General features: G+C 29.1%; 1 protein-coding gene and 1 long non-coding RNA gene across 2 annotated transcripts; both read right to left on the reverse strand.

Annotated features, from left to right (window-relative positions):
- Positions 1-7,810: 7,810 nt before the first annotated feature.
- On the reverse strand, positions 7,811-8,636 carry LOC124930417 (flavonoid 3'-monooxygenase CYP75B137-like; the record flags this gene model as incomplete). Its single annotated transcript, XM_047470761.1, has 1 exon — positions 7,811-8,636. A coding segment is annotated over one exon (810 nt), but the record flags the coding sequence as incomplete, so codon positions are not given.
- A 9,654-nt stretch (positions 8,637-18,290) lies between these two features.
- LOC124929068 lies at positions 18,291-19,221 on the reverse strand. Its single transcript, XR_007098619.1, has 3 exons — positions 19,019-19,221; positions 18,629-18,661; positions 18,291-18,343 (listed from the first exon to the last, which is right to left on the reverse strand). It is a non-coding gene; the product is annotated as an uncharacterized LOC124929068 (long non-coding RNA).
- Positions 19,222-27,859: the final 8,638 nt, after the last annotated feature.

Here is a 27,859-nt window from a genome sequence, read left to right on the forward strand (position 1 = left end):
TAATATGGGTTGAATTATGGGTTAGGTAAATTTAATTTGGGTTGAATATGGGTTGGGTAATACGGGTTGGGTTTACCCGTTTGCTCACCCCTATTCTTATTTTCTATTTATAGGTTACTAACTACTGTACTATTCACTATTCTAATAATACCTGAAGTTTGAGCGTAGTTAAAGCGAATCTTCTATATCACATTACATCCCAGAAATCCTTTTTGCTAATAGTTACAATAGGATTATATACGCAGAACAACCTGCAAACAAAGATCTTCTAATCAAGATCACTATCAAACAAAATACATTTAGTAATAACAAATAATATTTTTTGTATTTTGTAACAAATGCAGTGCATTAATATGCTAGTTAGATATTGTGAATAGAGAGAACTTCTCATCAGTTGTGAAAATACGTGAAGATTCAATCATAGGGTCAGTGCCATAATATCTCCAAATAATCTCTGCAGGGTCCTGCACATTTTTACCATAGGTGGAATCAAATCATTTTTTCGATAAAATCAAACAATTTACCAAACCAGAAGAGTTTTCATGGAAGTACTTGATGACACATTATATAACTACATTATATAACTAGAATTCTTGAAAAATAGGACAGAGATATGACAATAATGATATATTCTAATTAAGAGAAGTTTTTATTTTTTTTTTATTTTTTTTAAAAACGACTTAGCGTCATTTCATAAAAAAATCCCCCAAACGAAAAAAACCCACGAGTCTAGACAGACCAAGAATGATTTTCAAGTCGTATCATTCTGAATAAAATCAAAAATGTAAATGAACTATCTGATTACAATGTTTTCGTTTCTAATGATTTCAGTAAACAGTAAATTCCAATTCTTGCTGATATTCCAATTCTACTTCGTACTTGAAATTTTTCTACACGTTCCTGCAAGTGCGCCACAATCCGAGATTATGTCTCTACATAATTCTTCAACACTTTTGCGGGTTCTACCATAAACTCTCGCATTACATTCCTGTCAAATGTTGTAAACTACTGTTTCAAAGTCGCACTTGAATACGTTTGTTGCGAATCTGTTTCCTTTGGCTTTGAGTAGTGCTGCTTTTTTGATTTCTTTCCATCCCTTCGGGAAACTGATAAGCTCCAGGCTTTTAGAAAATCTGTCTCAAATTTCCAATGCTATATTGCAGCTTCCAAATAGGTGATCAATGGTTTATTCACTTTCGTTGCATAGAAGACAACTCACATATGGGATGCTCATATACTTGATGATACGGTCACGGTTTCTGAGTCTTTCCTAGAAGGCAAGTCATAGGATGAACTGGTGTCGAGAAATGATCTTGGTTGACCATACGAGAGGAGCTCATTCTACTTTCTGCGCTTTTTCACAAATTACCTTCCATATTCTCTTAAAGACCAGCTTCCCATTGTCTTCTACATTCCATTCATGAACGTCGGATCTGTCTCGGAGTTGTATGTTACTGATGTGATCTAGTATCCTCTGTCCTTCTAGATTTCTTCTCAAAAGCGAGTCCTAGTCCCCGTCTTTTACGTTTCTGATTTTCGCCACTGTGTAGTCCCTTCTCATACGTGTATTTTTGAACTCTTCTTTGTGAATGATTGACTGGTTTTCGAACCAGGGATCGTGCCAGAACAGAGTGTTTTTCCCGCCCCCTAGCCGAATGTCGTAAAGGTCTGCAATATCACTTCTCAGTTTAAAATTTTTATTTAGTGATCAGCTCATACCTTCATTGATTTTACAAGTCCAGATACTAGTTTCCTATTTCATAAATCGTGTGTGTAATCATTTGATCCATAATGATTCCTGGTTGCATTCCAATGTCCACAGATGCTTGAAGGTTAGAGCTTTGTTCCATTTGACGTAGTTCTTCAGGCCAATGCATCCTTCCTCTTTCGGCTTACAGAGAGAAGTCCATTTGATTTTCTTTCCTCTTCTCCTGTTACTTCCCCAGATGAAGTTCATCTTTAGAGTGTCTAGCTCATTAATTACCTTTTTCATAATGACCATCTACTGCGCCCAGTATCCAATTATGGCCATGACTACGGTTTTGATAAGCTCGATCCTCCCTGCATAAAAAGTTTCTTCGCCGCCCAATTAGATATCGTGTTTTTTACATTTTCAATCAGCAGCTTGGAGTATGAGATCTCGATCTATTTCGCGGTTAACGAAATCCCCAAGTACCTTAAGGGAAGTCTTCCTAATGCCCATGATGTTAAATATGTTCAGCTTTATTTCGTCCTTCACTCCTCCATAAAATGCCACATTTTTGCTTTCATTAATAGTAAGACCTGTAAACTCAAGAAAAAAACGTTAGTGCATCCCTAACTAATTAAGAGAAGTTTACCCCCAACTTGCTAATTAAGAGAGAAGTTTACCCCCAACTTGAGTTAGATTCATAATTATAACAAACAAACACATCAATATATTAATAAGTGAGTAGGACTATATATATTTTCTCACTTGCATTTGCTTTCTTAAATAGTTTGTTCTTGTCCACCAAATCTTCTTGTTGTATTCATTTCAAAAAAACCCCAGCACGTTATCAATCTTTCAAAACAGTAAATCTTGGATTATGTATTGAACCTCTAATTCCCACAGATAACTCTTTAGGTGTGATTAAATAAATATTATTATATTATTTGAATAATTATATGATTAACTTGAATATTAAACTAAAATAATGTTGTATGTTGCGTGTTTACATCACTGTACATTAATTTTAATAATATATAATTAGTTTCTGATTTATTATCATTGAATCATTTAAAATTAAAATATTCAAATAAATAATAAGAATATAGTAACAAAACTAATGTTAACAATATATTATTTAAACAAAAATCATATCAAACTAATTATATTTCTTAAAAAATTATGTAAAGTGTTGTATAAATAAAAGACATTAAATATATAACCTAAATAGATTTAAAATAACCAAAATAATTTATTTAAATTAAATAACAAAAATAATTAAATATAAAATATGTCACTATATATTATTAAGGTTTATATAAAATAAGTATATTGACCTATACTCTCTTTAAAAAAATAATAAAATTTGTTTAAGATTCTTGACCATTTAAATCCATGATTAATTAGTATCCTATTTATTTAAGATTTAAAAAATATATATTAAATTTTAATATTTAAAAATACAAATTATGAAAAAGTCGTTGTCGGAGGAACCGTCGCTTATACTGAACATTTTATCGACGAATAAATAGTTTATTGTACCAACACTAATTTAAACGTCGTTCATATATTTGTTACAGTGTTTCTTGCATGCATCGTCTGAATAATAGTCGTAAAATGATTTCCGACAAGCTTTTTCTTTTAAAACAACTTATTGCTTTTTTATTAATAAAACCCCAAAAAATGAGAAACACGAACATAAATTCTTGAATCAAAATACATAAATGCTAGTTTGATTTTAAAAGGAAAGACATGAGTAATCAAAAAAATTAATACAAACAATCACACAAACTACAAACAACACAAGTCAACTAACTCGCCTTATACAAATATAAATTGGTGACTTTTTTTTAATATAATATTCAATTCTCGACAAAGCATCCAATTCTCCAGAGTGATAGGAATACGTATCCACGTGTGGATTAGAGCTTGGTTTTCCAAAATGATATCATTCCATACTTGCTCCTCGTTTTTTTGAACTCTAAAAAACGCCCTTACATTCCTTTTGGCCCAAACGTGATAAAAAATCTAAGCAAAGCAGCATTTGAAAACATTAGATAAGAATCGATTATCCCTTGCTTTAACGATAGCAATCTCTTCGATCTCAAGTCATTCCGAAGGAAAACTAGTGAACCCCATGTATTTCAAGAACCTCTTCCATAACACATTAGACAAGTTTTTAATAAACATTAAATTGTCTTTATTTTAGAATTAAAGAAGAACTATAATGACACCATATGTTCCCGCTTAAACTCAAAGAACTTCTTCTTACTATATCTATAAAATCTTATAACTGAGATATACATATAGTTCTTATAATTTTATGATCTTAAATATATTAGATAAGACAACTAGTTATTTTAAGTTGATGATTGTAATTATTTAAACATGATAAATTAACTTTCATTAGTAGTTTAGATATATGTGAATTTAGATTAAAATGCTAATAAGGCCTTCCTAAAGGCTCAACTCAATGAAAACTTGGAGTATTCATGGGATAATTAATGTTGACATTAATAGCATTAATTGTTTGTACTTCGGAGGCATTCTACATTTGTTATTCCATATTAACTCAAAAATAATCTAATTAAGGTGAGAAACAAATTCAACAAAAATGTATACATATCAAACCATGACATCATATTTGCTACCTTTGTTATTCACTACTTTGAGTGAAAAGTGTCCCAAGATAAAAATATCACTTATAAGAATTTTGAGAACAAAAAGGATTGTCAATGAATCTTATAAATGTTGGATGGAAAAGAAAAATATGAAGATATACTTTTTTTTTAAAAAAGATCATAAATGCTTGAATCCACAATTTAATAATAAATAGTTAAAAAGAGAGAAGGAGAAATATTAAAATTTTAAATAAGGTTTAATTTGGAGTATTGTGTTTCTCTTTTTTCCTTAATTTCTAAAATTTCCTTAAAGAACTAAGAGAACCATCTTCTAGATTCTTCAAATTCTTCTTGTTTCTCTATTCTACCATCAATTATTCCTTCTTTCTAACCACATTTCTAACCACATTGAGGACGGTTAAAATTTATTTCACCATTAATTCTTTATCAACAATAACAAAAATAGACTATAATAGAAAATATTCGAATAAGAGTTAATGGAGTTAATTGATGGAGGGATGGGTAAGTTACAGTTTGGTCAAATCATGTAATTAACGTGGAAACGAAAAACAGATCAAGTTATATATTTCCAGTCATTGTTTAATCTCTTAAACTTTCTTCTATGATTTTTCTTTGGTATTTCTAGGCTCTTGTTTTCTCTCTTAAATGGTGTATGAGACTTAATAAAAAATGAACATAGGACCTTTTATATACAAACCATGGAAGCAATTTAGAAACTTCTCTCCATCAATAAAGTTATTACTATGTGTTATTTCGATATTTGGACAAGTGGACATTTAGCCAAGTGAACATTTGGCTACTACTTAATCCACAAGTGGACATTTAGTCATGTGAACATTTGGCTACTACTCAAATATGACATGTGGACCACTTTATTAATTAGTTTAAACATCATCTAATTAATTTAGAAGATAAAACTAACTAGCTGTACATCTAATCATAAACATTGTTCATCTGTATCAATTTATTATATGGTATGTTTAATGATAGAACGGTGACTATTGAACAAAGTGATCCAGTTTCTTAACAATGTAAATATTGTGTGCCCTATTTACATGAATAAAGATGAAAACATTAATTTGTGATCAATTAATGTTTTGATCTCATCATACTTTAAATAACATAATAATATGATAAAGAGAAAAATAATAATAAATATTAAGATCATACTCACCAACATAAAAGTAACAAAAGTTTAAAATTGTGGCAGATAGTGCAATACAAATATTACTCAACCTGGTGAATTGCACAAGTTCATGTTATTAATTATTACATAAAAAGGTAAAATGCAGTGAAAGAAAATTAGACAGACAATTGAGAAGTTTGTTTGAACAATTTGCTTTTCAAAGATTTTCTTCTTATTTAAACATTTTATATTCTTATTTTCTTATTATGACCCTCAATTCTCACTCAATTCTTTATATCTACTCATATAAAGCTTGACTCAAAAGCTTAGGTGTTGGTATTGCCATAAGAGGTTTTTTCTTCTTTAGTACAAGAACAAACTTCTCTTCTAAGTCCAACTTCTCTCCTTCAGACAATTTCCACTCGAAAGAGTGGAGTAGTGAGGCCAACAGATATAAAAACATTCTTTCGGCTAATTCAATGCCCGCACATATTCTTCTACCGGAGCTAAATGGTATGTAGTTAAAGTCATTTCCATTATAATCCAACTTAGAGTTCATGTTAGGATCTAGGTCGCGGCTGGAGGACCGGGGTTGGGCCGGTTAGCGCGTCTCAATAAAAGGGTGGTGATTAATCTGGTTAGAGATTAACACCGGGATTTCAATACTACACAAACTGTCACAAACCCTTGAACTAGGTTCAAGCGCGTAAGAGGTTTGTTTCAGGTTGAAGCAGCACACTTGTATGATAGGCAGGACCGGTTTCGGATGATAAAGGTTTGAAAATTGATGGGTCGGTTTTTGAAACCTGGTGATTCGGTTTGGATAGAGTTAAGTAGATTAGAGCGGTGTAGGTAAGTTAGTACAGGTCGGTTAGAAAATGGAACCGTCAGAAAGTAGATGACAAGACAAATTTTATGGATGTTCGGAGATAAAACTCCTAATTCACTAAGGAATACAAATACAATCCGATCGAGACTTATTTCCTGCTCGATAACACCCGTACAATTTACACCGAAATTGTAAATACACACTTCAATTTTAGTACTTATGCTTTCTAGAGATAGAACACACTGTTTTCACTTGTAAATTAAATGCTCACTGTGTTCTTCGTATCTCACTTGTCTCAATGTATATCGTTTTTGTCCCGCATTTACTCTTCTTCAACTGCTCCTTTTATAGGTGAAATATGCCAACGGTCATATTTCACTTCCTTGAATTTGATTGGCTGAGCAGAGGTTCATTGATACAGACCCGGCAGTCAATTGTTCAGACCTGACGGTCAATTTCACAGACTTGGCAGTCTATTCTTCCGGTGTGTAAGACAAACCTGTTAGGTTTGTCTTTTACTCAATGTGGTAACTGTTGGTTAGACAGTTGTCTGTACTTGGAAGATTGTCTTTCTGATTTATCCTGAAGTGGAAAGATCCTGTAGGACTGTCTTCTGCAGCCTGCAAACTTTCCTCAGACTTGTATGGATATGGAAGTGTTCAGTCTGTTCCTTTGGTATCATCTTCAACAGATACCCGAATTGTCTTCTTATGCTGGTCGGTCATTTGACTTAACCGAATGGCTTCCGGTGTGATTGGTTTAACCAAACAGCTTCCGGTTATTCCTTTGCCTTGTGGCTGATCGGCTGTCTGGTGTTTCCGGTTTTTAGCTTTGGCCGATCCTTTCTTTGTGCGGTCATGTTCCGAATGTCCTGGTTGGTTTAATAACTTGACCGGTTAGTCTTCTTAGCCGGTTCATTTGTTTGACCGGTCCGGTTCCTTGTTCCTGCATGGAAGGTTTATTTATGTTAAGTTTTGTGAACCGGTCTAATTTTATCTAACAGTTCATAAACCTTTCAGGATCAAACTTGACTGGATTCTCCCAAAACGAAGGGTCTCGATGTATGGCACTTACATTAATGAAAACAATTGTTCCCTTGAAGATGGTGTACCACCGATGGTGCAAGATTCACTAGGGCAGTGTGGTACCAGAAGGGGCGCGGGAGGGTGTAACCGCAGTGTCTCTTTCATGACTGCATATAAATAAGGTAATTTGTGATTGTGTGATTCCTCAACTACATTGTTTGGCCCTACCACAACCTCTAATTCTTGTTGTGCTTTCTTCATTATTTTGGGATCGTTCATCATCTCGGCCAACATGAATTCCATTGTGTTTGATGTTGAACCCGTCCTTGCGATAATCATATCCTGTCAAGAGAAAACAAAACAATAAATGCTCTCAACAAATTTTGTTAAAGAAATGTATCATGGTTCTTCATTAATTATCAACTCCATTTTTCTCAAACAAAGTCCAACAAAATAATTTATTTCAATTTGATCTGGTTGGACATATATATGTTAAAGTTGTTATCATAGAAAACTATTAGATATTTACCAGTAAAAGCGATTTAAGATGAGTTGTGGTTAAAGGAATTTTAGTATCCCCTCCTCCCTTCCTCAAATTCAATAGGCCTTGCAGAAAATCTTTCTTCTCATTATTATCATCCTCTGTCGTTCGTTCATTTATCATCAATTCAAAAACTGTATCAAATTTCTTCACCATTCTCTTCATCTTTTTCTCTATACCTTGCAAGTCAAAATAAGCTAGACATGGAATGAAATCTGATATATTTGGTACTCCCATTAGCATCGTCAACTCTCCCACAAAGAGACGGAACTCATTGCCTAGATTACTTTCCGTCATCTCATTTCCACATTCACCCCATAATATGGTGCTTATTGAATTCAACACCGTCATGAACATCTCTTCCCCAACATCCACCAGCGACATCCTCCGGACCCAAAGTCTATTGATCATCTTTCGAACCTCCCTCTTCCGGATATCATAGAATGAATCCACCTTCGATTTGGTAAGCATCTCTTGGACGCATATTTTCCTTAGCATCCTCCATTCAGGTCCGTAAGGGCTCCACAAAATGTCAGAACCGCCATAGAACGCAACTTTACCAGCAATAGGGACGTCTCGGTTGGCAAAGATGATGTCTTGATCTTTGAGAACTTCTTGTGCCAATGAGGAAGTGGAGATGACAACTGCAATCTTGTTTCCAAGTCGGAGGGAGAAGATTGGGCCATAGGTCTTGGCCAAGGAAGTGAAGTAAGAGTGAAGCTCGGAATTTAGGAAAGGGAGGTTTCCAAAAATGGGTAACCCCAACGGTCCTGGAGGCAGCGATGAACAAATCCAGCAAGATCACTTTGCTGAATTAATCAAGAAAGCAAATCGAAAGTAAATCGCAGAGAGAAGGCATAGAAAACTTATCAACTTCATTTATCAATCAATTGTGGAAGTTACAAAATGTTAATCGGGTAAAACCCCAAATTAGTTTTACTAACCTAACAAATAGCCCTTACACTTTATATATATTACAATATAAATCAACTTAAAACATTATATTAAAATATTAACATATACTTATTCATTTGTATTACAATTACAAATTTACAAATCTTCTTGATCATTTAGCTTGATACTCCCCCCTCAAGATGCACATCTTGTAAAAACAATCGCGATCGAAGAAAGCTGAATTGTGGATAGTCCAAAGCCTTTGTAAGAATATCAGCAATCTGCAATTTAGTGGATATGTGCTGCAATTTTATAAAACCAGATAAAAATTGATTTCGAACTACATGACAATCGATGTCTAAATGTTTTGTCCGCTCATGAAATACAGGATTTTCTGTAATATGAATGGCTGCCTGATTATCACAATGTAATGTAATGGGTAATTGAAGAATAATTCGGAAATCATTAATAAGATAGGAAAGCCACTTAATCTCGCAAACTGTCACAGCTAAGCTGCGATACTCGGCCTCGGCTGAAGAACGAGATACAGTGGGTTGTTTTTTGTTTTCCAAGAGATAACCGAATTTCCAAACATGATACAATAACCTGATAATGATTTTCTTGTTTCTAGACATGAACCCCAATCAGAATCAGAGAATGCCTCAATATGTAGTGAATTATCAAATGGAAAAAACAGTCCCAAAGAGATTGAACCCTTTAAATATTTAACCAAATGTAAAGCTGCTTCCCAATGACAATTCATTGGTTGATTAACAAATTGAGACAATTGTTGTACAGCAAATGTAATATCTGGTCTAGTATAATTAAGATATAACAATCTCCCAATAAGTCTCCTATATTTAGAAGGATCTGCCATTATATTCTCATGATCATTGGAAAATTTAATGCCTTTGATCATGGGTATTTTAGTTGGTTTACAACCCATAAGACCAACATCACCAATAAGATCGAGAATGTATTTCCTTTGATTAACACAAAAACCATTATTGGTTTGTGCAATTTCAAGACCAAGAAAGAACTTGGCTTTCCCAAGGTCTTTTATGGTAAATTTAGAATCAATAAAATTCTTTACCAAAGAAATTTCAGTCAAATCATTTCCAGCAATAAGAAAATCATCAACATATATGAGCAAAACAGTGATACTAGATTTAGAATGTTTAATATAAAGACAATGATCATGTTCTGATTTAATAAATCATATTGTAGTCAGACTTAAAGAAATTTCAGCATGCCATTGTCTTGAAGCCTGTTTTAAACCATATAAACTTTTATTTAGTTTACAAACAGGTTTTTTTAGATCAGAATGTACACCCTCAGGAAGTTTCATATAAATTTCCTCATCAAGATTGCCATGAATAAAAGCATTATTGATGTCAATGTGATGTAAATGCCATCGTTTAGAGGCAGCAAGTGCAATTAAAAAACGAACTGTAACTGTTTTAGCAACAGGTGCAAAACATTGATGGAAATCAATTCCATCTTTTTGATTAAAACCTTTAGCCACTAAACGTGCCTTACATTTGTTTAAACTGCCATCAGAATTTAACTTTGTTTTGAAAATCCAGCGACAACCAATGGCCTTTTTTCCTTTTAGTAAAGTTGTAATTTCCCAAGTATGATTATGTTTTAGAGCTTCAAGCTCATGTGTCATGGCTTGAATCCAATCAGGATTTTGTGAAGCCTCTAAAAATGATTGTGGTGTGTAAGTATGATCAACATTAGAAAGAAAATTAATGTATTCACAGTCTAATAGAGAATTTATAAAAGGATAAGTGTTAGGGGTGTATTTACTGGAATTTGTGGATTCAATCTCAACATGATTTATTTCAAAATCTTTCAACCAGGAGGGTGAATGTTTTTCCCTAGTACTTCTTCTATTTTGATGAACATGATGAGAATCAATTGAATTAGGTAAAGTAACAATATGATCAGTTGATAAAGCAGGTTGGTCATCAGATAATTGTAAGTCAGATTGAGAAGAATGTTCAAGCAAATCAAGTGGACTGTCAGAAATAACTTCATGTGTTTTATCATCATCAAAATGTATTTCATTATCAAAAATAATAGATGATTCACAACTATTTGGAGCAGATATTGTGTAATGTGAATTGTCAGTTATATTTTGATATGGAAATATATCTTCATAAAAGACAACATCTCTCGAAATAGTAACAATACCGTTATTAATTTCATAAACTAAATAACCTTTTTGATCAGATGGATAACCAATAAAAAAACATTTAATGCCACGATCTTCAAATTTGGTTTTATGCGGCAAAACATTTGCAATGTAACATAAACATCCAAAAACTTTAAGATGATTATATGAACAGTTATCTTGATGTAGCATAAAATATGGTGTTTTAAAATCTAAAACTGAAGATGGCATTCTATTAATTAAATAAGTTGCAGTAAGAAGAGAGAAAGGCCAGAATTTAATATGAAGTTTGGATTGATTCATCAATGACCTTGCCACATTAATCAAGTGTCTATGTTTTCTCTCCACAACACCATTTTGTTGTGGAGAATAGGCACAAGTTTTTTGATGAATGATACCTAAAGAATTAAAAAATATATTGAATTTTGAATTTATAAATTCAGTACCATTATCACTTCTTAATATTTTAACTGAAGATTCATATTGATTTTTCACCAAAGTAATAAAATTTTTCATGTTTTCAAATACACATGTTTTATCTTTGAGAAGAAAAATCCAAGTGCATCTACTATAATCATCTACTATGGTTAACATATAAGAAACTTGAATTATTGAAGGTTCCTTATAAGGTCCCCAAAGGTCAACATGAATAAGTTCAAAACATTTTTTTGAAACAGAACAACTATCAGGAAAAGGCAATCTTGACATTTTTGAAATGGAACAAACTTCACAATGATGTATTTTATTTCCCAAACCAGGGTAGACATTATTCATGACTTTAGAAGATGGATGACTAAGTCTATTATGCATTCTAATACAATCAATAACAGGAGATGAAAATTCAGTAGAACTACTATGAGAAATGTCTTTAGAACAATAACGAAGAGAAGAGAAAAACAAATTTCCAATTTTCTTCCCAAGCTGAAATTTGTTGACCAATTTACGGTCCTACAAAATACATTCATCTTCATCAAATATGCACATCATGTTCTCATCTTTAATCAATTTTGCTACTGATATTAGATTGTATTTGATGTCTTTTGCTATCATGACATCTTTTAGCACTAATCTTTCATTTAGTTTCATATCTCCTAATTCAACTATTTTTTTAATTGATCCATCCGCTAAATATAGGATCCTTACTTTCTCAAGTTTTCTAATATTAATGAGAAGTTTTCTAGTATTGCAAACATGACTGCTTGCCCCTGAATCTATCAGCCACATTATGTCATTGTTATCATCATGATATGTGCTCATACTGTGTTCAAATGTAAATGCATAACAAGAATCATAACAGTTTGGAATTTTAGTGTACTTACCTGCACTATACTCTGAAGTTCCTGGTGCTACCTTCCCTTTTCCTTTTGAATTTGCCTTGCACCATTCTTTGAACTGTTTATATTCCGTTCCAGTAACCTCTACATGTTCTTCAATGTCATCCAATGGAGAATTTGCCACGTTTGCTGTGTTGACAGCAATCTGTTTTTTCCTTGATTGTTTGAACCACTCCGGATATCCAAGCAATTTGAAACAACCTTCTTTTATGTGACCTTTTAATCCACAGTGAGTGCAGATAGAATTCTTGTAAGGTTTGAATTTTTCAGCAGGTAATTTTGAACTTCCTTCAATTTTCTGATTCTTGTTGTTCAATTCTGTCTTCTCCTTTACCATCATTACAGTGTATTCTCCTTTAGATATGCTAATATTCCTCTTAGTTTCAACATTAACTAGAATAGTAAATGCCTTATGAACTGAAGGCCATGGATCAGATGCTAACATATTATCCACGACATGTTCATAAGAGTCATTTACTCCCATCAGAAACTGAAGCAACTTTGCCTCTTCAACATCTTGCGCTACTTCACTTACAACCTTACATCCATAACAATTGACAACATCTGATCTATCACAGTTGCACTTTCTTGCTGGCTTCAAATGTGCAGTTTCATCCCAAATCAATTTAACTTTGGAATAATGCTCAACAATATCAGAAGTACCTTGTTGAATAGTGGATATATCCTTCCCTAACTGAAAACGTCTTGGTCCGTTGTTGCCTTCATATGTACTTCGAATATCTTTCCATAGTTGTTGAGCAGTTACAGCATTCTGGAAATGAATTTTCAGGTTTTGATCCATAGTGTTCATTATCCAGTTTCTCACCATAGCATCCACTAGCTTCCATTGCATTACTCCATCTACATCTAGTGGCATCTTACAAGATCCGTCGATGAATCCGAGCTTCATTTTTGCCTCCAATGCTAGTCTAATACTTGTACACCACTCATAGTAATGAGATCTTGTTAGTATAGAATTAGTAATTATTGCACCTGTGATGTCTCCATTTTGAAGAAGTAGTGGATCAGTGCTGTATTTCCTCTTGTTCGCCATTCTCCTCTTCAATCGAACCTCTGTTTCTTGATCTGAGTTTGAAGACGACGATCCTTCGCTGATAGTCAAATTAGGGTTAGAAATCTTCACTTCTTGATTCTTGTCGGTTGAATCACTATCTTCTGAGTTTGAAGAAGAATATGAACCATGCTCTGATACCATGAACAAATCCAGCAAGATCACTTTGTTGAATTAATCAAGAAAGCAAATCGAAAGCAAATCGCAAAGAGAAGGCAGAGAAAACTTATCAACTTCATTGATCAATCAATTGTGGAAGTTACAAAATGTTAATCGGGTAAAACCCCAAATTAGTTTTACTAACCTAACAAATAGCCCTTACACTTTATATATATTACAATTTCAATCAACTTAAAACATTATATTAAAATATTAACATATACTTATTCATTTGTATTACAATTACAAATTTACAAATCTTCTTGATCATTTAGCTTGATAAGCGACAATGATTGTTTCTCTTGAGAATTTCTAGAGAACTTTTTAAGTAGAATGGATGTGCACCATATCAAGCTGAGGAAGAAAATGAAAAAAAGTTAATAATGCCATGAGAATTGGAGGAGAGAAGATAAAATGTATGCAGCTGGAATGGAGAGAAGATGAAGACAATTTATACAAAAAAAATAATACGCTTGTGTAGGATGAGTACAAGAAGAACTTGTCTTAACCTTTCATTGTTCCCAAGATTTCCAAATATTGTGTCACAATCACACTCCTGATTTGATCTTTTTTATTTTTTCATTTGGTATCCAAGGTTAATATTTCACTCTGGTGTTGATTTAGCCAGGTTTTACACTTAGGGTTTGTTGGGACTATTTTTTCATTAGGTCATAACCTCTAAGAATCAGAAATTTAGAGTAAAAATTTTCAGAAATCATAGCTCATGCTAATAGAATCGTAGGTTTAAGTTTTGATGCATTTTCAGATGAAAGGAACTCTAATTGGCAAACTCAAGAGAAATTTTATCTTCTTTTTTTATTATTTTCATTAAATATGTATCTAATTTTTTAAATAAGATCCTAGATAAACTCTTTGTACTTAATTACACTTTGATTGTAAAACCTATTTCTTTAATATGAACACTGAGCGCCTTTACAATTACTGTCATTAATGGAGGTTGAAAAAGACTGATTACTACTATTGTAGTACCCTCATTAATTGAATATATTTAATAAACCTTCAGAAAAATTCCATACTTTTTTCATAAATCCAATTGTAAACTATGTAACAGAAAAAAATAGAAATTAAATCCATAATTTCCAAGCAAAAATTCATAAAAAAAAAAGATTATGACCATATTCTTCATTTTGAGATTCATAGTAAAATAATCAATAAGAAGTTCAAAATAACTACACTCATTCAAATACATCAATTTAACCTCAACCTAGAAGATTACCGACAAATTCAAACACTAAAATAATTCATCAACAAATAGATATTTTTTTAATAATAAAAAATATATGTGATATGAAGTTTTTTTAATTAAAAAGAACTAGTATGACACCTCACATTCACAACACTCTTTTTCTATTCAAATTGCATCCGATAGAAAATCAAACAAACCATTAATCTTTTGGTCTCTTAAGTCACTTTTTCTACCGAGTCACTCTAGTGTGGTTATATGTGATAATTAGTTCTTTGATAATATGAATAAAATTAAAAACTAGCTATGTAAATGTTTTGTGCAATCTCACAGAAAAAATGAATTATTTATTAATTATGACAATATATATATAGTGTTTTAGTACATAAATATTTCTTTAATGATTTTGAATGTTGATTATTGAAACAAAAAAGAAGCATTCATGACCTTTTCACCACAAAAAATCAGTGAAAATGCAACATATGAGTGTAACATTTTATTTTTTAATGCAATTTTTTTAAAACTGTAATACAAATTGCAATAAATATATGAAACATTGCAAAATTTCCAACAATATTTTCAACTTAAATGTTTTTTTACAGAAATTAAAATCTGTAAAATATTTATTGCAAAATATATCACTAGAAATTAAAAAATATAATAGGTTTTCTAAATTTATAAAAAAAAATTATTGCAACAAATTTTGTAATAAAGAAACCAAAGAATATTGCTAATAATATCAGTGACATAAATATTTGTAATTATTTTATCAACTTAATTTATTTCCATTAATTATTGTAATAAATGTTATATAAATAATGTTATCGTTGTTGCAAAATAAATTATATATAATTGTGCTAGTTTTGATAATAATATTTGTAATAGATATTGCACTAACTACAATAAAAATATTTCGCAACAAGCACTGCAATGAGATTACAAAGAAGTATTGCAAAAGAAATTGCAATTATATATAATTGTTTTCAAAATATGAATTTAAATATTCGTAAGATATCAGCAATAACTTTTGCATTAAATTAAATAAAAAAAGATATTCACACCAAACACTCCAATGAGATTATAAAGAAGTATTTCAAACGAAATTACAATTATATATAATATTTTTCATAATATGAATTGAAATATTCACAAGATATCGCAATAACTATTGCGTTACAAATTTAGTTTGATATTGCAAAGTTTATTGCTCTATTTTCATTATAAATTCTTTAATTATAAATTGTAAACTTTATTACTCTATATTCTTTATTTATACAGAGTATTGCAAAACCTATTGTCACTACAACAGAAAAGACTTATGCCGACGCTTAAAAAGGTTTCTCCCAACCCTTAAAAGCGTCGCCGAAAGCAGGGTGGGCGCATGTTTTAACCACGCTTATTTAAGCGTCGGTAATATTAATTTAAGGGTTGGCAAAAGACAAAGTAGATTTAACAACGCTTATTTAAGCGTTGCTAATATTATTTCAAACGTCGCCAAAAGCCTACTTTTTTTTTAATTGATTTTAATTTTTTTTAGATGTTATTTGAATATTTTAATTTCTTTTATAAATCATATGAAAACACCATAATTCAAATATAATAAAGAAATTCAATAATTAATTAAAAAACATTAATTAATTAACTTAAATCTATTTGTTAAACAATAATGAAACATAATGAAACAATGAAACAGGAAAAAAAAAATACAGCATTGCAACAATTAATAGTATGTTGCTTAACTGTTTCATTGTACCTGAATAAATCACCTACAAAAAAACAATGTGGTACCAAATAATATATAAAATTAAAATTATAAGTACTAAAATAAAAATTTAAAGATTGAGCTACTTGGAGTAACAATCCCTTTTAAGTTGCAAAAACATACCATTCAACGTCTTCATTCAACACAATTTTAACTTTTGTACCAATCGAAAACTTGTCTAGTTCATGACCTCCATTTGGTGGTACCTGATCAAAGGATATAATAGTGAAACAACAAGCAAGAGACAATAGTAAGCAATCTATAAACAAATTGCTTTACTAAAAACTTGTTCTTAAACAAAACAATATAGGTATTGTAGGAAGAAACATATGTAGGGATCAGGTCAAGAGAATGCACTAACATTATTTTATAACTAGAAAGAGAGATATTTTGAGAACTATAAAAGGGAAATATTTAGTTTTTTCCAATTTGTAATTGATTTGAAATGTGTAGTGAGATAACATAATCATTAATCAACAATGTAGCTAGTTAGTATAAAAAATGACAAAAAATGCAAGTTAAGCATATATGTAACTACCACTTTTTTGGTATTTATTTATACGAGTAAGTTGAAGACACCTCTACTTTTTTTAAATGCTACAAATGCTCTATTGTCAACATAAATTATTTTTCAGACATGACACTTAGAAAATGTAAATAATAATAAGTTAACAAACTAATTATTCAACAAACACTTATCAGTTCATTAATCTCATCAGCCTTATTATTATCTAACCATAGAACAAAGACATAGAAGATAATAATAATAATAATAAATCAATTCCATCCATTACCAGTAAATTGCATTTGTCCTGAACAGAACACATGAAAAACATAGCAATAAATAATAGATTGGCGAAGAAGAATAGCACCTCGTTTCAAATATCCAGCAGCAAAGAGATCCTTGAAGTAATGCACAATAAACAAGGTTTGGATCTTCAATTCACAGTCCAAGAACAATACACTATTTTATTTTTTCTTGCTCGGTCAAATATTCAAAATGAAAAGTACAGTAATGACAAAGGAACGAAAGCGAGTATTCTTCTTCATTTTGTTTGTTAATCAGAAACGATCAACCTTAATGCAACCTAAATATTAAAACACTTAACAATTCTCACCTGAAAGCACTTTGATTGAAGTGAGAGCTCATAATGAGAGGTTGTGATAGCCTTCTTCAAGAAAAAAAGCCTAGTCTAAAGATTAAAGAAAGAAATCTAAAGCCTAGTCTAAATATTGAAGAAACAAATCTAAAGCCTACTTTTCTCTACTGTGTCACTTTGTTCAGATGTAACTTTACTAAAACTCACAATTGTTGTAGAATAAAATATTAATGAATTATAATTTGACTCCATATATAAATACTAGGTGGATATTTGGTCCAATATATCTTACTTTTCAAGAAGTTTTTTTTCTTAATAATAGAATTTTTCTGGAAATTTGAAGAATAACGAATTCATTTGAAAACATCTTTTCTCACCCAGATGTGGATCTATAAGGGATGACGTTTGAAAATGGAAAATAAACACAGAGATCTGAAAGTGGTACCTTTTCGAAGCTCGTTGATTAATATGCAGGAGGAATATCTTGTTCTATAAAGCTTTCTAAATCTTTCATTTTCTTCAGCACTTCAAATCTTTGTATATCCTGTTAAAACTGCACATCCAACACATCAACACTACTAATTACTAGAAGAAGTACAAAATGGAACATTAGTTTGTTTTCATACACAACCAGAGTTGTCTCTTCCTTATTCTGAATATATCTCCTCCTATAATATATATTTATAATGAAAGTGCATCCATACTAGACATACTCAAAGCTCGAATTGTCACATACCTGTTCAAGGGTTTCCCGTTCCATTCACATAGATATATCCAAAGCCCTTTGGTCTGTAGAAAAAAAGAGAGCATAATCTTCCTGACCAAATGAAATCTGTAACTAGGCTGGTTGGGTTGTACATAAGTTTTTTTTCTATTGATATGATCCAAGTAATTTACTGAATCTTACAATACACAATCATAGACATTGTAGAAATATCCAGCCTATAAAGAATGCAATCATGTCAAACACACAATGATATCTCCCTTCTTCAACTATCAAATCCAGTTTTACCAACTAGATCTTACTAACATACACTTTCAAAAACAAAACGAAAAACACAGTAACTAACATACCTGATGGCTTAGTGGTGCTATTGGAGTGAAGACCTGCAATTTAAGAAAATGAAAAGAAAGAATATCTAAGTAGGAGAAATAAACGTATTGAGATTCTAACAATGCACCCTAAGTGGATGTTCTTCATAGTAGGAAAACAAACAAATTGCGTAACTTTATAATAGAAATTTTCTAAGCACAACAAAAACTTAATAATATAAATTTTCTGAATAACGAATTCATTTGGAAAGATCTTTTCTCCTCCGGATGTGGATCTAGAAGGGATGACATTTGAAAACGGAAAATAAACACAAAGAACCTGAAGTTATACCTTTTTGAAGCTCGGTGAGTGAATAAATAAATTTAAGGTTTCTCAGCATAGATTGTGAGCTATTAAGAACGAATACACACCTGGAGAACAAATGCTTTCCTTGAGAACGAATGCTCTGATCGTTGCTTGATAATTGATCCGTCAGCAATCGAGTAGATACATGGATTCGAATGTAGATGGTTTTGGGAGGGTTGCGGTAGAAGAATGGATTAGAAGAGATTCAAAGAAAGAAAGAGTGTAGAAAAAGAGAGAAGAGAGATTAGAGGGATCTAGACTTTAGAGAGAGAAGTGGATATGAAATTAGTGAGAAACCCTATCCACCCCTCATCTTAAAAATGACCCGCGAGATCTTACCCGTCCGAACATATAACCCGCGAAAAAAATAAAATAAAATAAAATAGATAAAAAATTATAAAGGTTGGCAAAACCATTTTTGCTTAATACTTTTACCAACCCTTATTAAGCAGTGGTAATTATGGGTCACTATAAATATATTTTGTTGTAGTGTGTATTACGTATTTTAGTTATGTATTGCAATATTTATTGTTCATTTTTTATTATATTTCTTTATACTAGTTATTGTGAAAGTTATTGTAATCTAAAATTTAAAAAGATATTGCAATTAATGTTGAATGTATTTTTATTATTTATAAATTATTCATATTGTAATTTCTATTGTAAAATAGTTTATTTATTAGAAAGAAATATATTGCAAAACATAATGCATGTTTATATTAACCATGGTTAGTTTAATTTCAATCTTAATGAATATTTTGCATTAAATCGTTATTTAGTGCAAGTATTGTTGTACAAACTATTGTAAAAGTTATTGAAAGTTTGCAACAGTGCAATTTGCAATGTTTATATGTAATTACAAATTTAGTTGCGAAATATCTAATTAATGCAAAAAAATGCTAAACCCCGTTTTTTGTTGTCAAGGCTCTGTTGCAAATCAACTGTTTTTTTTTGTAGTGTTGTTTATAGTGTATGGTTGATAATTGGTAAAATATAGTTAGATTCTTAACCGCAGTAGCTTATACTCAAAGTTTTATCGACGCATATATAAATAGTTCTTAAGTACCGGATCAAATTTATGCGTCGCTAATATATTATTGTTAATGTTTTTTGTGACGCCTGGATAAGGGTCACTAAATAATTTCCGACATTTGTTAAAAAAAGAATCAAATTGTTTTCTCACTTTGTAACTATAAAATTCAATAAGATCTTAGAACTGAGTTATACATATAGTTTCTTATAATCATAATTAAGATTTTTAAATTTGTTAGATAAAATTAATGAGGCCTTCCTCAAGGCTAAATTCAAAGAACAATTTGGAGTTTTCATGAGATAATGTTGAAATTAGCACTGTTTGCACTTGGGAGGTATTGTCATTTGTTATTTCATGAGATAATGTTTGATGACATTAATGTGCTACCTCGGTTGTTAACTACATCGAGTGAAAAGTGTCCCCAAGGAAAAAAATGTAACTTTGGAAGAGAGTTTGAGAGCAAGAAGGATCTCCAATGTAGATCATAAGTGTTGGATGGGAAAGAAAAATTTAACAATATATATATTTTTTTAATTATCATAGAGCTCGAATCAACAATTTCAATTTCATAATAATTAATTAAGAAGAAAGAAAAAAGGAGATGGTAAAATATTAAAATAAGGTTTAATTTGTAGCATTGAGTTTCTCTTGTTGCCTTCCACTTCTATCAAACTATTTATTTTAGAATAGCTAGTTAAGCTAGCTATTGATTCCAATTATCTTACAGAACTGTCACTAATTAAGAGAACCAGCACACCCTCTAACTTACAGAAAAAAAGTGTTTTAATGGTGATAAAAGACAAGAAGATGTTGGTTTAATATAATAATTTGTTTTTAAAAAATAATGTTAAGATAATATCGATTAATTCAATTACTAATAAAAGAATATCTCATAATAGAAAAAATAAAAATAAAAATAATAATAATGTGATAATATTGGGTAGGGTCCAATATTTTTAGTTACAAACAATAGTCATTCACAATTTGTCTTACTAAGTCATTGTCTATTGTATTTATATGTTTTAATTTTCAAAGAAAACTATTTCAGTAGGTAGGAGATCGCAAAGGTTGCACAGTGAAATAAATTAGAAAAATAAAACAATTACAAACATAATGGAAGATTAAGTTTTTGAATATTTATCTACAATTTATCCTTATTTATTCCTGGGAGATGGATCTCTCATAACATTTAATTATGCAAAATATAATGAAAGTGTATCTCTCATATATGAACAAATTGGCTTCAATTTAGAAATAGTTTCTAAAGCCGAAGTATGAGAAAATCTAGACAAATACTTTTAGAATTTATTTTTTTTAAATAAGTATTTTATCCGAATGTCAATTTAAATGACATAAAATTATGAAATATAATATAATTAGATACATATCCTCTTTCTTGAGCTTGGAAAAAAAATATAAATTTATTAAAAAAAAAAAAAAAGTAGATTATCTGGTTCAAAAGGAATGGTAGGACATTCAGCGACCGATACGGTTACTCTATAACTCTATTATTATGATTATAGGGGAAGTCTTTTTGAAAAAACCAGTGGAGACAGTCGGTGACTTATTCATTTTCTTAAACATCTCCTAGTTCGTTAATACTAGCTAGTTATGTATGTTTGTTCGTTGATGATCATTTTTTGCTTAAGTATTTGAATGGACACTCGTGTTTTGTATTATTTTTTACGTACATTCAGTTTAATCGACTCATATTTATATGATAGTGCATTTATTTTGATTTTTTTTCTTAATTGATTTTATTTTTCAATAAGTTTAAGTGTGAAGACTCAAACTCATAATTTTGAAAAATGAATTTTTGAGTTCTACCAATGGGTTATGAGTCTCCATTGTTCTCCTTAATTTTTAGTAGCTTATCTATGAGTTATTTCAATAAAGTAAGACTCCCTTAAGTCAAGACGGACCATTCCAATATCTTCAAATGTATGAATTTCTGATTGTTTAATCCTCAAATTGTCATTTCTTGGACTTTCAAGAAAATACTTAGACTATCACTTTATGCTAATATTAGTTTTAAGAAATGGGAATATTCTCCTGTGGTTTTACCCATGACATTAAAATAGACATTCTTCTTATAAACTAACACATGTTCTCAAATATGAATATTAAAAATATGTTTGAAAGTAAAGTTTGAAGAATATTTGGAATGAAAGGTTATATATCTACTTCTTGAAGTGGCCGAGGGATTTTTTTTTCTCTTTTAATAAAAAGTTGAAATATTATAGAGTTATTCGTTTGAAATACTTTGTTTGAAATACTTTGTTTGAAATACTTTGTTGACGCGCATTAAAAATATTTGGAAAATTTGACGAAATGACTTTAAAGATCCCTCTAATTGCATCCGTGGACACCGTCTAATTTTAATTGCGGTGGTGACCACTTTAATTTTTTTGACGAAAATACCCCCTTCGCGAAACGCGATCGACCTTCGCGTTTCGCAAAGGAAAAAGGTTTTATATAAATATTCAATTTTTTTATTTCGTTATTTTCCTTTCTCTCTCTACTCCGCGCTCTCTATCTCTCTCGCGACGACGATGACGACAGTGACAAAACCATAAACGAACACATCATACAGATCGACGACCAAAACCCATTATTATTTATTATTGTTCATCATACGTATCAATTTATGTTCATATTTCCATTCATCTTCAAACTCTAAACCTCTTCAAACCCTAAACCATGAGGTTGTTCTTATTTTTTTGTTCATATATTGTTTTGTTCATATTTTGTTCATCTTGTTCATATTGGGGATGTTCTTGTCGATGATGATATTTGTAGATGATGCTCTGAATCGCGATGGAAATTCACGTTTCGCGAATGGACTTAAAGTTTCACGACGAAAATTTACATTTCACGACTGGAATTCACGTTTTGCGACTGGAATTCATGTTTCGCGACGAGAATTCACGTTTCGCGACGGGAATTCACGTTTCGCGACAGGAATTCACGTTTCGCGACGGGAATTCACGTTTTCGTGAATGGGCTTCACGTTTCGCGATGGGCCAATATTTCTTGTTTTTATAGTTAATCATGACTTAATTTGGGAATGTATCAACATCACTCATGGTTTAGCCATGTATAAGATTGAAAATCGAAGCCTCTTATGAAAATCTTGAATTCGGGCAAACATGCCTCATTTGTTTCGAAATTAATTTGAAAACACTCGTAACATTATTTGAAATGTTGTAAGAAGTTATTTGAGATAACTGTTCAAGAACAAAATCACAATTTTTATAGAATTGTAATTTAAAATGGGATGTTATTAATTTATCTTGATTAATTCAAATTTATTCTCAATAGTAAGCTTACAAATAGAATTATACAGTATTAAGAACACATGAACTTCTATGTATAAATTTCAATTTCAATTTATTACATGAATTACAAAAATAATAATAGTTTATCGTGAGTTAAAGAACACTCTTAAACACTTATTAAATTTTTTGGATAAATCAAAATCAAGCTTGGAGGGTTCCAAAAAATTTCTAAAAACTGAAAAGTCTGAAGAAATTTTAATGTTTAATTTTTGTTAGAGTATTTTTTATGATATGAGAGTTGGTTCTTTTCCTTTGACTTGGCTAGTATATCTTTTCGAAACTTCTGGATAATTAAAATAGGTCAAAATATCATTAATGATTTTTGTCTTGTTTAGTTAAATTCTATTAGTTTAGGCAATATTTAGGCTAGGATTATAGGTAAAATGATCACACTGGTAAGACAATCATTTTTCATTTTGAATCTCATCATTTAATTAAGGCCATAATGATTTCTAATCTTTGAAAAATCAAAGATTTCGACATGTTCTTATCTGGATGTCGCGAGGTAGAAAACAAAGTTATGCTACCAATGCATGTTGTGCGTGGTCTATGATGTTCCATCCGCGTTTCGTTGGCGTTGACCTTCTAGGCTTCGGTTTGGCCTTGTTGCACACCTAAGCTCTGCATAGTGTAAGACTTGTTTGATTTGGGTCAAACAATTTTTTCCTATTTCAACTTCTCCTCATTCATTTTTATTATTATTTACATAATACACAAAATTAATTCATCAAATTTATTTTTACCTATTTTTTTATATATATATATATATATATATATATATATATATATATATATATATATATATATATATATATATATATATATATATTAGGACAAGTTGATACCACATTTTCTCTAGGGAGTTATTTAATTTAATTTAGATATTTTAATTTTAATTAATTTAGGATAAATGGATAAACATTTTTCTTAAATAATTATTTAATTTATTTTAGCCCTTTTAATTAATTTGGGATAAATGGATATAACATTTTTCAAATAATTATTTAATTTATTGTAAGTCTTTTAATTTAATTATTTTGGAATAAATTGATACAACATTTTTTTTCAAATAATTATTTAATTTATTTTTGGTCTTTTAATTTTAATTTTCTTTGAGCTAAATGGATGCAATATTTCTTGGAAATAATTATTTAATTTATTTTATCCCTTAATTTTAATTAATTTATAATAAATTGATGCAACATTTTTTCTAAATAACTATTTAATTAAATAATTTAAATCTAATTAATAAAAAATTCATCCAAAATAATTATTTAAATTATGAGTTAATTAATAATTTTTGGAATTATTAAAACAAATTCTATAAATTGGGTACGTTACATCTTAGTGTCTACATATAAACGTAATATTATTAATAATATTTATACATTATTTTCCTTGAATAAACTCATAATTACTTTGTGTAAACATTTATAATTTTATATAAATTAATATCTTTTCAACTTATATCCTAATTAAATTTCTAAAATAATATAAATTGAGAAGTTATGATTTAATAATATTTACATGCAAAAAAATAATATATATTAAGAAGTCAAAATTATTATAAGTTAATTTTATAAAATTATATATATTAATTTGTCTAGCGATTTATATATTTATTATATTAGACTAACATATTTATTCAAATAGTAGTTCGTCTTCTATCTTATTAGACCAATATATTTGTTCTCTTAATAAGAATAAGACTTTTTAAATAAAATATATAAAACACATTTAATCCTAAAACTATATAATTATAAATTTTATAAATATTTAATTTTTTAATTAAATTAATAATTTTATTATATTTAATTTTTTTGACTTCATATTAAAAATTAGAGATATAATTTTATTTTATTTATGTATAACTATAAATTAATGTTGTAAAATATTATACAATAATATTAAAATTAATATAAAGTTACAAATTTTACATATTTACAAATTTGATAATAAACATGGTAATAAATTTAATATAACTCCATATATATATATATATATATATATATATATATATATATATATATATTACATTATAGAAATATATTTTATTTTATTCACGATTATATATATTTCAAAGAATTATTTAGAAGTACAAAATAGGAAATACAAATCTATTAATATTTTTGTTATCATAATTAAATACAGCTTATTTAACTATAAATAAATTATTTATATAAAAAGACTAATTCATCACTAATTAATTTATAAAATAAATTTATAACAAAAGTCTATATTTCTAAGATATATAATTTATAAAATAAGTTTATAACAAAAGTCTATATTTTTATCATATTTATATATAGTATATGTCCCAAAAAAAACTTTAATTCCATTATATTATATATAAAGATTTTTAAATTCTTTATTAAAGCTTTAATATATTCCATTATATTAGCTAAATTTATATAATTATATAAATAATTAACACACATTTCAAGAAATATAGAATATTTATAAAATAGTTTCAATAATATATTTTTAATGTAAAAATTATATTCATATTATATATATTTATATTTATATAATATTAATAATAATATTTATACATTGTTTGATTGAGGATAAACTTTTATATATTTATATACACAATTATCATTTTTTAACTTAAATCCCAATTTAAATGTTAAAATAATACAAATTGAGAAGTCAGGATTTATATCCTATTAACATCCCTAAAATAATGTATATTATGAATTCATAATTTATATCTAACTTATTTTCATAAAATTATATATATTAGATTGTCATGTATTTATATATTTTATTATATTAAAATAAAAAATAAAACACTCCCATTTAACATTTTATACAACTTATCTTCTCACGTATCTTCTCACATATTTTTTTCAAATGAACCTCTAATCTAGTGATTTTACACTTTTATTTAGGTCAATCAATTATTTGATTTATATTTTTTAACATTTAACATCGTGATCTCACACTTTGGTCAATCGAATATTTGATTCATATTTGTTAACCACTTTCTATTAATATCGGCCTATCATTTCTCGTAAAACTACATGTCAATCACACTTGGTTAAAAGTTATACTTATTTTGTTAGGTTGTAAGTTCCAAACATACATATAACATTTTTAATTTTATTTTTAACCGTTTAAAGTTTATAGGCGAGTCAACCCATAATTCGACCCAAGTATCCATTTATTCTCACATATATTCAAATTAATCACAACTTTACAATAAGGACACTTTAAAAATTAAACATCATTATATATATATATATATATATATATATATATATATATATATATATATATTAATTAGTTAGTTTATATTGTTAAAATGTCTCACCTTATCAAATTTGGTGTTAAATTTAAAATATAAAAATTTATTAACTTAATTAGTTAAAAATTTGTATTTGTTTTTGTTAGGTTGTAAGTTCGAAACATATTTATAATATTTTTGATTTTATTTTTAACCGTTTGAAGTTTATGGGCGGGTAACTCACCATCCGATCCAATTATCTATTTATTCTCATATATATATATATCAAAATTAATTACAGCTTTGTAATTTAGACCCTTTCAAAATTAAGTATCATATATATATATATATATTATTTATTCACTTTATTAATATATATTTTTTTATATGAGTATTTTAGTTTAAAATTTTTAAAATTTCAATTTAAAATATATATATATATATATACCTGATTTGAAGAGTTTTTAATTTTAGTCCTATTATTAGGTTTATAAAAAACAAATTACAAGTTTTATGCATTAACTGCTATTTTTATAAAGTGCCATTATTAGAAAGTCTTTTAACTGATATAAAATCCTAGTTTAGCGGTGGTTTTTAAAACCACATTTAAAAGTTTTAGGCATCAATGGTTGTTTTTATAGTTTTTGTCAAATTATATTAATTATTATCTTCATTCTTGTATTATATTGGTTAGTGATTTTTTTTTTTTAATCTTTTGTTTAATTGTTTTTTAGATTTGTTTGATTTTCATATTATTGTATTTTTTTTTTTTGATAAAAATAAAACATGAATATAAATTCTAATTTATTTAAGAGAAATGATTGGGCGAGAAATTTAAGAGAGAATTTTAAAAGGAATGACTTGGGCGCTAAACACTGAAAAAATAACAAAATTTATCTTTCTTATTTCTCCTAACCTTTTATCATTTTTCAACTAGTGATACATCATCCCTTTCCCATTCTCATTATCATTCCCTCTCCCAAATTTTCTCACATATAGCTACTCTTTATTTAATATTAATATGAGCTCTTTATTTATTTAATATGAGCTGTTTAAAAATTGATTTTGAAGTATTCAAATTGATTTTGAAGTATTGATACAGAAAGTTCCCCATATACACTCACTGACATTGACTTGGCCATTATAATTAATGGAGGTTACAATGAAATGAATCATTTATAGATACGATGGAGGTTACAATGAAATGAATCATTTATAGATACGACTATTGATAGATATGTTTTAGAATGAATCTTAATTTTATATTTATACTTTGATCCTAAAACCTATTTCTTTAATATGAACA

The sequence above is a fragment of the Impatiens glandulifera genome, chromosome 3 (assembly GCF_907164915.1).
Source record: "Impatiens glandulifera chromosome 3, dImpGla2.1, whole genome shotgun sequence".
NCBI classification, from domain to species: domain Eukaryota; kingdom Viridiplantae; phylum Streptophyta; class Magnoliopsida; order Ericales; family Balsaminaceae; genus Impatiens; species Impatiens glandulifera.